At 44.0% G+C, this 17,212-nt stretch overlaps 1 protein-coding gene across 3 annotated transcripts in view; it reads left to right on the plus strand.

Annotated features, from left to right (window-relative positions):
- FSIP2 (fibrous sheath interacting protein 2) overlaps positions 1 to 17,212 on the plus strand; it is a 225,397-nt gene that overhangs the window by 81,885 nt on the left and 126,300 nt on the right. For all 3 annotated transcript variants that reach the window (XR_012799882.1, XM_075590485.1, XM_075590484.1), the window contains exon 7: positions 16,125 to 16,235. Coding sequence is in view for 2 of the 3 variants with exons in the window: in XM_075590485.1 (XP_075446600.1) it covers positions 16,125 to 16,235 (111 nt within the window). In the remaining variant the exon portion in view is untranslated. The remainder of the gene's footprint in view (positions 1 to 16,124; positions 16,236 to 17,212) is intronic.

Consider the following 17,212-nt stretch of genomic DNA (forward strand, 5'->3'; position numbering starts at 1 on the left):
ATTGGTTTCAACGGCTAAGGTAATTGAGGTGGGCGAAGGGTGTTCTGTAGTTTCCTCCAGGTGGGTGGTTAGGCCTCCAGGGAGGGTTACAGTAGGGGTTAACCCATTAATTACCTTAGCGGTTACAGCCCCTACAGCTATTGACCCGGGAGGCCTAACCACCCCATTCACCCACCCTCTCAATACAATCAAATACAGTACAATCATAACAAAAACTAGTTATTTAATCCATTAAACCCCATTAATACAATCAAATACAAGACAATCAAAACAAACACTAGCTCTTTAATTCATTGATTGCCACTTTGGTTATCTATGCATTCAACATGGGCACAGATAACCCCTTTGGCAATCAATGGGCATCCTACTACCCCCCCTACCACCCCATGCCAAGTCAGGAGTGGAGAGTTGCGGATCGTTGGTGTGCGTAGCCAAATTCAGGATTGGAGAGTAGCGGACTGTTGGGGTACGTAGCTAGGCTCAGGATAGGAGAATAGCGGATCGTTGGAGTACTTAGCCAAGGTCAGGACTGGAGATAGGAGAATGGTCGTTTGTAGCCTGATCAGGAGAGGAGAGGTGCGGAGTCCAATGAGAGAAGCAGGGTCAGGCAACAAGAGGTAAACAGGCAAGATAAGGTCACAGGAACTGAATGCAGCAAGGCACGGCGTCACACTAGACTATGCTCAGCAATGAGAGTCAGGAACAAGAGGGTATGTAAAGGAAGATCCTCCAATGGTAAGCCAGGCCAGAACCAGGAAACTGAATCCTATAGGCTGCTGGTGCACACAGGTGTGCCCTATGATGCAGCCTGATCAGGAAGGGAGGCGGGACTGAGGCCGCGGCATCCTGCGCGCTTCACGGAGGTCAGGGGGCAGAGCCTGGTGTGCAAGTCACTCCCACGCCGGTCCTGTCCATCAGCGGAGCGGGGGCGGAGACAAGGCCGTGCCACAGAGGGGAGGCTGGATGAGCCCGAGCGCCAGAGCAGGGCGTGGGGCCAGGGCCCGTGAACGGGCAGTCAGTCCGCGCAAGATCTGCGTGTGCGTGCGTAGCATGTTTCCAGGGAGTCTGACACTGCCGCAGGTCTGAGGTGAGGAGACGGTCTTCGGCCGCCAGGATGGCGAATCCTCACACAACCATTTAGTAAATACAGGTTGTACTTACCCCTGCCAGGATGAAGGCCATCCTCATCTTCGTCCTCATTGGTACCAACATTAAAATAAAAAACTAGCTACTGGCCTGTAACCCCTTAATTACTTTAGCTGGTAGTAACTGCTATGGTAATTAAGTGATTAACCTCTTCCGCTACCAACCCGGGAGGCCTAACAACCCTCCCTGTGGCAACTACCTCCATTACTCACCCCCTCTACCCCATCACCACACACAAATTAACAAAAGCACTGTTAGCCAAATATGCCTAATAGTGCCTTTGCCGATTTGCGATGACCTAGTAAAGTCTAAAACTTAGAGGAATGGAAATGGGGATCTTGCCCAAATATTAAGTTTTTTTTAAGCATTCATACAGAAACAGTATATGTTCCAAAGTATCTGTACTTACACACCTACCACACTTGGGCAAGATCCCCATTTCCATTCCTCTAAGAATGTAAGTCCGTATAGCGTGGTATGCCTTTATATCCTTATGTCTCTCTCCAAGAGATATACAGGCGGTCCTCGGTTATCCAACGCAAGCTTTACACAAAATGGCCTCGGAGAGCGAAGCGTCGTAAAGCGAATCACATTTTCCCATAGGAACACTGTTTAAATCAAACGTTACGTTCCTGAAAGCATTTTTAATGCTAAAATATACAAAATATTTTATGCAAGCATTAAGATTTGCAGCACACCCATAGATTATGATGTAACATTATATTTATTAATTCCAGACCTGTATAATAAAAGTATATTCTGTACAGTAATGAGCAAAAAAAACAAACCCATAAATTATTGGAGTAAAATGATTGGGGGGGGGGGGTATCTTCAATGGATAACGGACTTCTTGGAGGTGATGTAGGTGGACTTGAAGGTTTGGGCCTCTTGAAGAAGCTCTTCTATGAAGTCTGGACATATCCTTTCCTTTTCTGCCTGTAGATCTCTCTAGAGCAGCTGATTTGGTTTGACACCCCGTGACTGACTGTTGAACTCCATTCAATGTTGGGGTAATTTTCCTCAATTATGGCCAGTGCGCTATCAATGTGCCGCAGTCAACATTTTGGTTGATAAAGATTTACGTGGCTGTGCCACTTCAGCAGATTGGAGGGCCTCCTCTTCAGCAATTTGTTTCTCTTCTAATTGCATCAGGTCTTCATTGCTCAACTCGTTAGAATGTGAGGCGAGCAACTCCTCAATATCCTCGGTTTCTACCTCCAAGTTGAGATCTCTGGCCATTTGCACAACAGTTTCTGTAACCTCTGTAACAGTCTCTGTAATGCCTTTGACATCTGACACAAAATCAGGGCACAAATTACGCCAAACTCCATTTAAATTGGATTGTTTGACCTCATTCCATGCCTTTCCGATGTTTTTTACTGCATGGAGAATGTTGTAACCCGTCCAAAATTCTTTCAAGGTTGGACCTCCTTGCACATCAGTTGCTCTGATGGCCTGGGCAATTGTTCGCCTAAGATAGTAGGTCTTCAAAGAAGCGATAACCCACTGGTCCATCGGCTGTATCAATGAGGTGGTGTTGGGGGGCATGAATAACACCATTACGTTTGGATAGTGGTCATCCAGGTACACGGGATGGCCAGGAGCATTGTCCAGGAGCAGCAATGCTTTAAAATCAAGGTTCTGAATTGTGCAATATAATTGCACAGCTGGGATAAAATGATGCTAGAACCAGTCCTCAAAAAGGCTCCCTTTTACCCATGCCTTACGGTTGGACTTCCAAACCACTGGAAGTGTGCTCTTTGCATAACCCTTGAATGCCCTAGGGTTGTCTGCATGATAAGCAAAGGTTTTAGCTTGATATCACCAGCAGCATTTGATCCAAGCAGAAGAATCAGCCTGTCATTTGCAACTTTAAAACCAGGCATAGATTTTTCTTCTTTTGCAATGTAGCTTCTAGTGGGCATTTTCTTCCAGTAGAGCCCAGTCTCGTCTGCATTGAATTCCTGACGAGCGCAATAGCCACCATCCTCTATAATTTTAGCTAATGTAACAGGGAAGGTTTTTGCTGCCTCCTCATCAGCACTAGCAGCTTCACTGGTCACTTTAATGTTATGCAAGTTTGCCCTCTTTTTAAACCGCATACACCAGTCCCTACTTGCAGTGAACGTTTCATCAGTGGGACCCATCTCCATGCTGGAGCTTCATGTCCTCATAAAGACTCAAAGCCTTCGCCTTAATTAAGGCTAAACTAATGGGCATATGACGCTGGGATTGATCTTCCAGCCATATGATGAGGAGTTTTTCTACCTCAGCAATATGCCCAACATGTTGCCTTATTGTTGTACCTTGAATAGGAGCTGAGCCCTTAATCTGTTCCAAGATTCTTGCCTTATCTTTTATTATTGTCACAATAGTTGTGCGAGGTATATCCAAGGGATGTCCAATTTCTGTGTTCGTCTCTCCTTTCTCAGAGCGCTTTATTATGTTTTGTTTGGTCTCTAAAGTAATAGATTTTCTAATCCTTTTTGGAGCAACACCACTTCGCTTTTTGCTTTTATCAGACATGGTTAAGGGCCTAAAATAAACCACTAAACCTTCACACAGACTGTTCAGGATTATTTCTCTGACCTGCAGCCTTCTGATTGGGCAATTATAGCAATTTTGCAAAGCATCATAAGAGCGTCGGATAAGCCGTTCAGGCGTTGTAAAAATGGCCATTGGGATGCATGGAATAGCGTCGGATAAGCCGTTCATTGTAAAACGAAGCGTCGTAAAACAAGGACTGCCTGTAAGGGTATACAGGCATACCCCGCTATACGGACCTTCGCTTTACGGACACTCGCGAGTATGGACATATTTAAAATAGCACCATTCCCCTGTGTCTATACGCTTGCTTCGCATGTACAATTCAGCCCTACAGACTGCCGTATTTGTGTGATGCGCAGATTATCCTTGCCCAATTGGAACAGCAATACCGGCTCCCTACCTCTACCACAGTAAAAAAAGGTATTGCTTCACTTTAAGTACATTTTCGCTTTACATACATGCTCTTGACCCATTGTGTTCGTTAATGCGGGGTATGCCTGTATTTATACCCAATATGTGATGTGAAAATACAATATACACACCACCTAATTTAGGGTTTGAGTTAGGAGTGCACCCATTAAAATGATATTTTCTCTCTCCAATCCCCCCCCCCCCTTTTAAAAATTGATTCCAGACATGGAAGAAAAAGAAGACACAGCGGTGTATTATGGGTAATAAATAAGTGTCCACTAGATACATGTAAGACACTTAAACATTACACAGCTGGGACAGATTGGTAGACAGTATTCCCCCGGCTGTGCACGAGCCAAAAGTGAAGGGGGAGAGTCAAACCTCTGCAGATCCATTCGGAGGAGGCGAATTTCGCGGACAGTAGGTGGTAAAGGAGACTTGGGGACGAGGACCTAACTAACTGCATGGCCAGCTAAGCTGGTTCCCAAGCCAAAACATGCCCTGACATATGGAACAAGGTAACACAGTCTCTGCATAGAACAATAAAATGTTTTTGCTTATCTCTCAGTTCTTATCTTTATCCTGGGTGCGATTCCCAGCTGGACCCCACAGGCCTGCTTCTTTCAGCTCTGGGGTCCATAACAGCCAGACTCTCCCCGGCTGGGAGAACTTTCACTTCCCCTCTCTCTGCGGAGTAAAGCAGTCTCTCAGCATAGCAGCTTCCTATGTCTTTTAAAACTCTTCCTTGTTTCACTGAGGAGCCCAGCCCCTGATTAATCAGTTTTCAGCTGCTGCTCTTTCTCTGAGGAGATTAACGCTCTGTGGACTGGCTGCAGCGTTTATCAATTCACTGTTCCAGGCTACTGAGTCAGTGACTCTGTCACACCAAGATATTGCTGTCAACTGAGAATCTGGGAATGTAAATCTTCTCTTATCAATATTCTTTCTATTGCCACTTGTTTCTAATCATATCAAACTAATGAACATTGGTAGACATCCAAAAATCATTAACTGGGTAATCAGAGATGCCATCACAGGAACGGAACTGATTCATGAATAATCACACAACATTACAGAGACATAAATCAAAAATGAACCAGATGAATATGAAACAGTTGAATAACACAATATATAATGTATAATGCAAACTATATAAGTGTATGTACTGTGATATATACTATAAATGATGTGTGTTACACGTGTATGAAGGCCTAAAACTACTCTTAATTATGGGCTCTAATAATTCTACTCTATGTGTTTTATGGACTGGAGTGTCCATCTATAGACACCTCATCAATTGCTTCTACACCTGCCAAAGTTAGGAGCTGGATCTATAATAACTCACCACTAATACCAACATATTTATTTATCAATGTACTGTACATAGAATCTGTATAATTTTCGCTATTGTGTTTTTGTCAACTTGGTCAGCCTTAAAATTATATTTATAAACTTGTCACCAAATGGTTGTATAGGGATGACCTGATTTTTAGTTGTCTGGCAAATTTCACTAAATTATCAACCAAATAATTGAAATAATTAAAATAATTAATTTTGATGGATTTAGGAATATCATATTGTTACATAATCTAAATTGCTTCTCAGTTGTTTATTTTAACACCACATGTGCTCTTAGTCACCTTATATTTAATTTTAATTTAGATTAGTACTTCTTACCGTTCACCCAAATAGTGGATGAATATTACGTAATGAAACCTACTCTCTTGCTGTATCTCAACAGACCACTCAGATTGAGTTGGTTAACTGGCTATTATGCATGGTTATTAACTTATAAAAGTTGCTAGGTCGAATTCAACATTGAGCCCCTGGGGAGCCAACATTTTAAGTTCAAAAATCCAGTAGGACTCCCTCCTGGAAATTTGATTTAACCTATCACCTCCCCTCCAGCTTACTATGGGACATTCAATTGCATGACACTTAAGCCCCTCTGGATTTTGGTCATGTACCAATCTGAAGTGATTGGATACATCGAGTTACAAGTCCTGAAGGAGGAGAGTCAAACCTCTGCAGATCCATTCGGAGGAGGCGAATATCTCTAATAATAGGTGGTAAAGGAGACTTGGTGACGCGGACCTCGTGGACTCCAAGTATATATGGACTAAGCGAGGGGAGGATTGAACCGTCCTATGCTGGAAAGCTATTCACAATGCTGTTGTAAAGAGCTGTTTGTGAGTGCAAGATTGTTTTTTTACCAGTTATTTTCTTATTAAACTTTATGCCAAGTTTTTTTCTCTTCTGTTTTACCAAGATATTGCTGTCAACTTAGAATCTGGGTGTAAACATATGCATAGATCTGAGACATAATCAATTATATAATGTGTGTCTTACATTTATCTAGTGGACACTTGGTCATTTATTACCCTTTACCCAATCCGATTGGTGGATGTACCATGTTTCTGTCAAATGTGACATCACAGGCCCTGTATAAGGTCTACAATGTCTCATTTGACAGAAAGAAGACGGTGTGGCAACATCTCCTGGACCTGTTACAGAGAAGAAAGAAAAGAAAGAAGATCTATTCATCGGGGACTTCCCTTCACACAACTGAGGATCGTAGACTTCTGCGAATCATGCTGTTCCTCAAGCTGAAGATTTGCTTTGTTGGTCAAGAATTGTCGGTATCGCAGTTGGATGAGGATGAAAGTGTAACAAAAAACTGTCTTGCGCTCAGGTATGCAGTCTAAGTACCCGTAGGTGTCAAATGTGTGCCAATTGAGAGCGTAGTGTGAAGGGCAAATGCAGACCACTAAACGGAATTGGGGCTAGGAGGGAAATCCCTTACCTCTTTGTGCTCTCCGATCTGGGTCCTGCTCTTTTCTGTCCTCCGCTTCTCCTGCGTGCGTCCGTGATATGAATGTAGACTGGAGTGAAGGAGAATCCGGCGCTACTGTGAGTGGGAAAAATCCAAGCAACTTCCGGTGTGTAAGAGAACTGGCTTTATTTCAACCACACACACATAGAAATCCCAGGCTACACCTCAGCCTCCCCCTCAACGCTTTTCACGCTATGGAGCAGCGCTTCGTCTTGGAGTGGGGAGGTGAGGTCTGAACCCAAACATTTAAATAAAATAAAATTGCTTTCACCGACTGTAATCCTCCATTTGATTGTGTTATCTAACATGATGGTTTATTGCTTATGCCCGTTGTTTCTTTTCATGTTGTCCTTTCCCCCTCCATCTTTTGTCCACTTCTCATCCCCCCTTCCTCCCCTCCCCCCCCTTTCTTCTGGTTTTCCTTTGACCTTACAATCACGATTCAGTCCTTTATCTCTTGACACAGTTTATATAAGATCAAGATTTAATATATATAGTTGCCAATGTATGATGGTTTAACTTTATTTAGGATCTGCATTGTATTCATTGTATGTCAACGTTGCCAGTACTTTTGTCTGATAGCTTTTGGATCTTGTTGCTATGGTTTTAACATATCCCAGTCAAACACGGCACCTTTAGATAGTTTAGGCAATATAGATACTCGTATATATCTTTATACTTCACAAGTACAAGTATGATATATTAAATTGTATTTTTTTGGGTATTATGAGTATTTTTCTAGACTATTTAACTATGTTTACCTAGTCACAGGTGCATGTGAATGACGTTGGGTTAATTAGTCCGCTTTCACAGGCTTTTTTATTGAAATGTTTGGGCTCAGATCTCACCTCCCCACTCCAAGACGAAGCGTTGCTATGGCAAAGTGATGTCATGACGCCGACGCTGAGGGGGGGCGCGGGGGTGAGGTGACCGCCGGCAGGGGGGCGCAGGAAAAAAGTTTGAGCTCCCCTGCTCTAAGCGTTCATAAGCCACTCATCAAGCACGTATCAGACAAAATGCCGATAAGTGAGTGATAAAAAACTGAATCGACAATATTTTGAGCATTCAAAAAAAAAATCACTGAGTGAGCGGCGATAAGACACTTATTGGCAGGTTCTGCAACTCGTGCAATTCTAGTAGCCTGGATTAGCTTATCGAGGCCTATCGCGGTTCTAGAATGGCAAGTTTCTCCCAAAATCCTCACGCCAGGAAACGTTGGTGTGAAGTTGGTGAGAACCTGCTGAGAAGCGGCGAGACAGAACTTGAAGAAAAAAAATGCCTTTTTTCTGCCTCGGATTGATGCCGGGAATCTCCGGAGCTGATACCCATTAATATCAGCACCGGAGACCTCTGGCATGAATCTCATGCAATAAAAATGCATTTACAGGCAACTTTATTACCTTTGCGGCTAACCGCTAAGGCAATGAAGGGGTTAATCCCTCCCGCTTCCCAGCAAGGGCCAAATACCCTTTTTACCCACTTCCACTACCCATAATAAACACCCACCTCCTCTACCCCTACATGATTGATACCAGAGGCTTTGGGTGTCCGGAGTTCCTCAGGTTGTCCCCGCGGGTGTTTGGGGCCCTCGGGTGGTCCCCGTGGGTGTCCGGGGGTCTTCAGATGGTTTCCGCGGGTGTCTGTATGCCCTCGAGTGATAGTAGAATCCTCGGTGGAAAGATGTGGAGCACTGCATACAGGGGTGAAAAAATGAGGGTTACGGCACACCCACAAGTTAAAAAATCAATTTATTGGGCTAAACAAGGGAGACAGACAAAAACATGGTGGGGTAAAAAGAACTCTGATGCGTTTCGGCACAAAATGCCCTTTGTCAAAGAGTATGCATGCAGTGCTCCACATCTTTCCACCGAGGATTTTACTATCAATACAATTCCATGCTGGATGCACGCACCTGGATCCAACAGTACTTCAACGCGTGAGTAATACTACCCTATGGAGGTGCTTTTACCTGTGCTTAAACACAAATATTACCACTATACTCTAAGTAGTTTTCTCCTATAAGTGTGGTGGTCAAAGGGTTAGAATAGCTCTAAAGGCTTTATCTTTCCCAATTACGCCATAAATCCCACTTAGAGATTTAAGCCTTTATGTTGGCAACTACTATTATTTAAGTTATATGTTTGATAATCAGTGTCAATTATGATTGCACATTGTATTTACTACATGCTCCAATTACTTCATTCTGTGGTTGGCTCATTTTAAGGGACATCAAGATATGCTTTATGATATCATATTCAATGATCTGCTGCACTGATCCAGGACTTGACTGTTCAAACTTTTCTCTATGCCCTTGAGTGGTCCCCGCGGGTGTCCAGGGGTCCTCAAGTGATCCCTGCTGGTGTCTGCGGGCCCTTGTGTGGTCCCCGCGGGCGTCTGTGGGCCCTTGAGTGGTCCCCGCGGGTGTCTGGGGGCCCCCAGTGGTCCCCGCGGGTCCCTGCTGGCCTGCGGTACCAATCCTGTGTCCAAATTTGTTTTCTTCAATACATTTAAATAAATACACACACCCCCCCCCCCCCAACACATACAGTACTATATTGTACAAAATAACTATTATACAGATATGGATAATAGCTCATTTTACCATTATTAAATAAAACATTAGCCAGCCAGCATAAATAAAGTAAATAAAACTTTCTACTTACTACTGCCATCATGAAGGGCATCCTCATCAGCATACTGCAGCTCCATGTCCTCCATCAACTATACATGAAAAAATAGAATTATTTGACAAAGTGCCTGTCGGCACAAAACACGTCAGAGTTTTCTCCTCGAGGTACCAGCAGTTGCTGTATGGTTTGCTGACCTCAATTAAAATGTTTAAAGTGACCCGGCAGTATCAGCTTGTCTTTGGCATGTCCACGAACGCAGTGCATGGCTATATCCTCCTACATGGGAGAATTCCTCTTTGCTGTGATCTCTGAAGCCGTCGCACGCTCATCCAGGACTTTATACTACAATCAAGAATCAGTGAGTACAACTACATACATACTATTGCTTATTCACATACTGCACCGACACACTTTATTCGAGCAAATACCCGGTATGTACCTGGCAGATACCTGGAATGCGCCGCTCCTCACCTCTGACAAGCCCCGTTGTGTTTGCCTTCCCAGCCTGGGTTCATGCCTGGCTGATGGGCGGCTGATCTGTTAAATGATAATGATTAGGATTTAATAGGCTGCAATGCTTCGCATGTCTACCAGATGGCATAAATTCATGAATTGTAATGCAGTATATATATATATACTGTGCAGTATTGCAGCCAGCGGGAATAAAATGCTTCAATCCCTGCTTGGAAAATACCTCAATGCACTCGGGCAGAAAACAGTCACAAACCTCAATACACCCGGGTATACCCGAATTCGTGGGACTAGCCAAGCTCGGATAAAGTGTGTCGCCAGTGTATTATGTCGATCCAGCTCCAGGGATTTAACGAATTAGTTGGGGGTATGGTTGATCTTTATCACGGTCTCCCTAGACATCCCCACAGTTATTGTTGGTTACTTATAGGAGCATAATGGGATCCAGCTGAATATATTCTGGATGAACTATATTGGACTTGTTTTATATATTCTGGTGCATTTATATATAATTATGCATTCCATTGATTGCCTATTCACATGCTTTTGAGCCCTGTATTGGGAGGTTTTTTCCTCCACCCTTTATCAGACATAAGGATCCAGATACTACTGAACCTGACAGGACCCTCTGAGTGGGCACCACAATTCCCCTTAAAAGCATTAAGGCTTTTATTTATGGACACCATGTGAGTGCAAAACCATATGGGTTTGTTTCATAATTTGTAATTTAAACTGTACATCTCTATCGGCGTTTTGTCAGCTTTCTCTTTTTTCTTTCCATTATATATAACAAATTTATATATAATGTTCAACAAACATAACATATATATATATATATATATATATATATATATATATATATATATATATATGCAAATGTAAATACAACTGTATGCTCATCTGCATGTCTTAGGCAGGTCTGCAACCCTGCCTTTCACCATTATCACCCAGCACACAGCACTTCCACTGCAGCAAGGGATTCTGGGAAATGACATGCAAATGAGCACACAGTGCCACTTTTTGCTTCAAAAACCATTTTAACATGGTTTCCTATAGGCTTAAGCTTGCTGCATGGTCACAGCTTTGAGCACAGGCAGGGTTAAGGTGCATACCCAGAAAAATATCCACAGACAGCTTTTTTTTTCTTTTTTTTTTTTGTAGCCCGGGTGGTGAAAAAGTGATTCCACCTCAAAAACCGTGCTCGTGGTCAAGTGAGACCAGGTGCGCTCCACATGTGACAAAGTCTTCTCCGGATAGTAGGCCAGTCCGTACCAAAAGACAGTCCTCTTCAGCCGAAGCCAGAAAGAGTCCTGCTGTTACATTGACGTCGTCATCCGAGGAATCCGACGTCCATCCTGTTCCCTCCTAGTGCAGCAGACGCCGCAGGAGGGTCCAAGTCTTTAGGGTATTCGGCTGACGCCTACTAACCCACCGTGATCTTCTCCCGAGGGATTGGCGGTCACTAGCCAGCACTACAGTCTTTACTCTCCGAAGAAAGGGGTGACGTTAACCCAACACCAAACAAAACAAATTCATGGTGCGAGTGCTCCGGTGCTCTGTGCAATGCAGTGCAGGAGGTGCTCAAACGTACAACACAAAAAGGGTGTGCACGAGTGCACGCCTGGCCCTTTGCAAGGCCAGGCGGTGACAAAAATAATTGGCTTGTCCCCTCAGCGGAAGGCAATAAGGGGGGCCAAGTGCGGGAAAAATAGGGGATGGTGCAAAAATTATCTGTGCAGATCAAGTGCTCGTAAGTGGAGGCCGGACACCCAAAACGACCAACCACAGTGCAGCAAGTGATACTCCACCAGGTTTTCCACGCCTGGTGGTACAAGATTAAAAATGCCCGGGCTACTTTGCATCCGCCCTCTCAGCCCATGACCAGAGGACCAAGTGATGCAACTAGGGCCATCCTTCACAGGACAGACCCTACACTTGATCTTAGCCAAAAGGCCGAGAAGCGACAGCTTTTTTTTTTTTTTTTTTTTGTAGCCCGGGTGGTGAAAAAGTGATTCCACCTCAAAAACCGTGCTCATGGTCCAGTGAGACCAGGTGCTCAAAACTTGTGACAAAGTCCGCTCCGGAGAGTAGGCCAGTCCGTGCCATAAGCAGTCCTCTCCAGCCGAAGCCTTGGAGTCCTGCTGTTACATCGACGTCGTCATCCGAGGAATCCGACGTCCATCCTGTTCCCTCCTAGTGCAGCTGACGCCGCAGGAGGGTCCAAGTCTTTAGGGTGTTCGGCTGACGCCTACTAACCCACCGTAATCTTCCCCTGAAGGGATGGCGACTACTAGTCAGCACTCAGTCTTTGCTCTCCGGAGAGAGAGGTGACGATAACCCAACACGTAACAAAACCAATCCATAGTGCGAGTGCTCCAGTGCTCTGTGTGATGCAGTGCAGGAGGTGCTCAGACGTACAAACACAAAAAGAGTGTGCACGAGTGCACGCCCGGCCCCGTGCAAGGCCAGGCGAGTGAAAAAATAATTGGCTTGTCCCCTCAGCGGAAGGCAATAAGGGGGGCCAAGTGCGGGAAAAATAGGGGACGGTGCAAAATCATCAGTGCAGATCAAGTGCTCGTAAGTGGAGGCCGGACGCCCAAAACGACCAACCACAGTGCAGCAAGTGATACTCCCCAGGGATTCCAAGCCTGGGGTGCAAGATTAAGCTGTTTCGACCTTAATGGGTCTCATCAGTGTGGGGTTAGTGAACTGGGTATGCAGAGAAGCTAAAGGGTGGGGTTTACCATACTGAGTTAAGTTATGGTGAGTAAAAAAAGTGACAAAAACCCTCCACAGCAAAGCAAATATGCAAATGTAAATACAACTGTATGCTCATCTGCATGTCTTAGGCAGGTCTGCAACCCCGCCTTTCACCATTATCACCCAGCACACAGCACTTCCACTGCAGCAAGGGATTCTGGGAAATGACATGCAAATGAGCACACAGTGCCACTTTTTGCTTCAAAAACCATTTTTAACATGGTTCCCTATAGGCTTAAGCTTGCTGCATGGTCACAGCTTTGAGCACAGCCAGGGTTTTTGAAGCAAAATAGCTAATAGCGCTTTTGCCCAAATCACAATACATTTACATTGACATTGCAATATTGTACAGTACATTAAAATAAACAGTAGGCAATAAACCCATTGATTGATTGCCAATGTGGTTACCTATGCCCTCAACATGGGAACAGATAACAACATTGGCAATCAATGGGCATTATACTACCCACCCCTTCTACATCCCCAAAACATACAGTAATAGGCAAAAGCCCTATTATCCAGATCTGGATAATAGTGCATTTGACCATTAAATGGATGCCATGACATGTTATATCCACCAATCGGATTGGTGTATGTTTCATTTGTCAGTCAAATGTGACGTCACAGGCCTTATATAAGTCCTGTCACGTCTCATTTGACCTCAAGAAGATGGCGGATCGACATCTACTGCTGCACCAGTTGGAGAAGAAAAAAGACAAGGATGAAGATATGAAGAAAAGAAATACGATCTACTCACCGGGGCCTCCTCTGCAAGCAACTGAGGATCGTGGACTTTTGCACATCATGCCGATGAGGATCATTGCGTCGTGGGTCAAGAGTTGGTGCCGCAGTTGGATGAGAAGGATGAATCTTCATCCACTCAATGGTAAGAAACACATTGATTTGATTGTATTTTATTTAATTGTGTATTTTTTTTTTTAGGTTACCCATCGAATGACAATGTGGTTATCTATGTCCCATTGAGGGTATAGATAACCACATTGACAATCAATATATTTTTTGGCAAATTATTGTTTTTATTTAATTGTAATGCATTTTATTTTGTGGATGTTTATTTTTTAGATTGCCTATTCATTGCCGTTGTGGTAATGCTTGCTCCCATTGTGGGCATAGGTTACTACAGTGACAATAAATGGGTAGAGGGGGTGAGAGATGGGGGTGACCAGGACATTTAAATGAGCAGGAGATACCGGCAACCCATACAGGAAGCAGGGGGTCCCCGGGGCTGAAATAATGCGGTTCAGCTCCGGAGACCCCCTGCTTCAATACTATGCTATTAAAATTAAAGCAGCGTGATCGCCTTTTAGAGGTGCACAGAGAGAGGGACTGATTCTGTCTACTCTCACTGCACATCTCTTCCAGACTGATGCAGTCCGTTAGGACTAACACAGCGGGAGTTCCATTCAGAAGCAGGGAACCCCGCTATGTTAATCCTGATGGGCAATTTTCCCCTGTACTGCGCTTTGCCGTGAACACTCCACGTTTTGTCCACGGTTTACCAGCACATGTGCTGCAGCAGGTTGTAGATGAAGCTGGCTGCATCAGTACCTGACTTTCGAGGGTGCCTGTTAGAAGGGGTCTCATTTGAGCCTATTTCTTTCATTTTAAAGACTAAGTTTGACAATCCGTCTAAATATAATTTCTGGATTCTATTTGACTGCTAGTTATTTATGTACAGTATGGACATTTTGATCCTGTGTTTCTAAGTTGTCAGTGTGTCAACCTATTTTTCACCTGGTTTCTGTATATACAGTATGAGTGTGTGCTGCCTTGCAATTTAAGATGTTGTTATAGGAGGATTTAGGGAGGATGTATTTGGGATTATAGGCTAAAGCAGTAAAATTCAGGGCATTATTGAAAACCCTGCTCTCTGATTGGTTAAAATTCCAGGCATTATCCACAGTAATGCCCTGAATTTCAGCAGCTTGCAAAATGCAGTTTTCAATCTGTTTATTTCCAGCCAATCAGCTTTCAGAACAGCTGAGACAGGGCAGGGGATTGGTTTGAATTAAGTGAAAGCTCTGAGACATGGCAGGGGATTGGTCAAAAAGTATCAGCCACGGTTTGACTCATCCCCCTCCCGAGCTGACTGAGATTTTCTGAGCAGATTCAGTTGAATTGGGGGGGGAGGGGGGTGGAGAGAGAGACTGCAAAGAAGTGTGTTGTGTATAGAGGTGCAGTGTTTGTGTGTGTGTGTGTGTGTGTGTGTGTGTGTGTGTGTGTGTGTGTGTGTGTGTGTGTGTGTGTGTGTGTGTGTGTGTGTGTGTGTGTGTGTGTGTGTGTGTGTGTGGAGGGGGGGGGGAGGAAGGGGGGTGTAGAGGTACTGTGTTGTGTGTAGAGCTGGGGGGGAGAGTGCAAAGTTTAGTAAGTAGCTGCATTTTTTTATTGTGGCTGCAGTGTGTGTGTGTTGTGCTGTTGTATGTGTAGCAGCAGTTTGTGTGAGTGTAGAGCTGATGTGTGTGTGTGTGTGTGTGTGTGTGTGTGTGTGTGTGTGTGTGTGTGTGTATAGAGCTCCAGTGTGTGTCAGTAGCAGTGTTTATGGGTGTAGCATGTGTGTGTAGCAGCAGAGTTTGTGTGTGTGCAGAGCTGCTGCTGTGTGTGTAGAGGTGCTGTGTAGTGAGTGTAGAGGAGGTGCTGTGTTGTGTGTCTAGAGCTCCAGTGTGTGTGTGTGTAGAGGCACTGTGTTGTGTGTGGTGTGCTGGTTTGTGTGTGTGTGTGTGTGTGTATGTGTAGCAGCAGTTTGTGTGTGAGCTGCTGTGTGTGAGCTGCTGTGTGTGAGCTGCTGTGTGTGTGTGTGTGTGTGTGTGTGTGTGTGTGTGTGTGTGTGTGTGTGTGTGTGTGTGTGTGTGTGTGTGTGTGTGTGTGTGTGTGTGTTGTATGTGTGTGTGTGTGTACACAGAGGGGGCTGTGTGTGGATATAGATATCTGCAGTGTAAGAGTATATAGAGGTGGTTTCATGTATTTACCATTTCATTTGAAAACAAAAATCTATTTAACTATACAAAAGTGTCTATTATTTATGAAATAAGCCTTCATTTAGCCTATAATAGTAATAATCCCCTCAGAACAGGGCATTACTGGCCAATAATGCCCTGTTCTTCAGGGATTATTACTTAATTAAAAAGTCATTTAGTGTTAAGAGTATTGCTTTGAAGTGGTAATAACAACTTCTGATATTTTTTGTTTTGCTTCATGTGTAAATGCATTTTTTTAAGCTTGATATCTAGTCCTGAATGTTATATTGTAGATATGTATTCACTCTTTACATCACAATAATGTATTTGTATTAAATATAAAAATGGTAGGACTGGAAAACAAAGGAAATGTTCCTTCTGCTTCGAATTGGAAAGGAAATTAGACGTGAAGCTAAGATCGAAGAACAGAAAAGAAGAGCTAAAGAGGAGATGATTAGAAAGGTGTGGTAACTATATATTATTTATTTATTATCAATATTTTGTCACTGCGTTTTAACCTGTGTTCCATAGAACAATTGGTTCTAGCACGGATCACACTGAGAAACACATTTGTCAATGGCAGACATTTTACTCTTTATGACAAAATTATTTTACTTTAACATTTTTGTTTTTAATTTTATAATTTAAAAAAGTTATGTCTTTAATATAATGTTAATTTATATATACAGATGTGTCCTCCTGTTCTCTCCTGGAAGCCTAAGAAAATCTGTAGCTATCTGCTGCAACATTTCTGTGATATTTCTTCAGCCAGACTAATGGCCCATCGGATTAACACAGCAGGGGGCACTGCTATTTGAATGGGACTGCAGGGACCCGCGCTGTGTTAATCCGATGGGCCATTAGTCTAGCTGCAAAAATATCACAGAAATTTTGCAGTGTTTCTGTGAGATAGCCACAGATTTTCCAGGAGAGACCAGGAGGACACGACTAAATGATCTGTTTAATTACTATTAATATACAGGGCTCTACAAATTATAAAAAACGCCACTCGCCCAAAAAAAAGGCACTCGCCCACGCCCCCAATTTTTTTCGGACTATACCCTCCCCTCCCTCTTTCATCCCCCTTACATTACCCACTGCAAGTCTTTCCGGCTACGGGGTGGTGCAGCGTCTCCCGACATTCTTCTGCATCTCCCCCTGTAACTTCCGTGTCTACCCCTGCAACTGCCGTGAAAGTGGCTGTGCGACATCATTTGTCATGGCAATGTGATGCCGCGTAACCTTGAGCGTCCAGTTGTCCTGGCAATGAGGCGTCGTTTGATGCCACGCAGCCATTTTCATGGGAGTTGCCGGGGGAAACACGGAAGTTACAGGGGGAGACGCAGCAGAATGCAGGGAGACGCCGCACCACCCCGCCGCTGGTAAGACTCGCCAGTGGATAAAATGCAATCGCCCCAGGCGAGAGGGCGAGTGCATTT

The sequence above is a fragment of the Ascaphus truei genome, chromosome 3 (genome assembly GCF_040206685.1).
Source record: "Ascaphus truei isolate aAscTru1 chromosome 3, aAscTru1.hap1, whole genome shotgun sequence".
Classification (NCBI taxonomy): domain Eukaryota; kingdom Metazoa; phylum Chordata; class Amphibia; order Anura; family Ascaphidae; genus Ascaphus; species Ascaphus truei.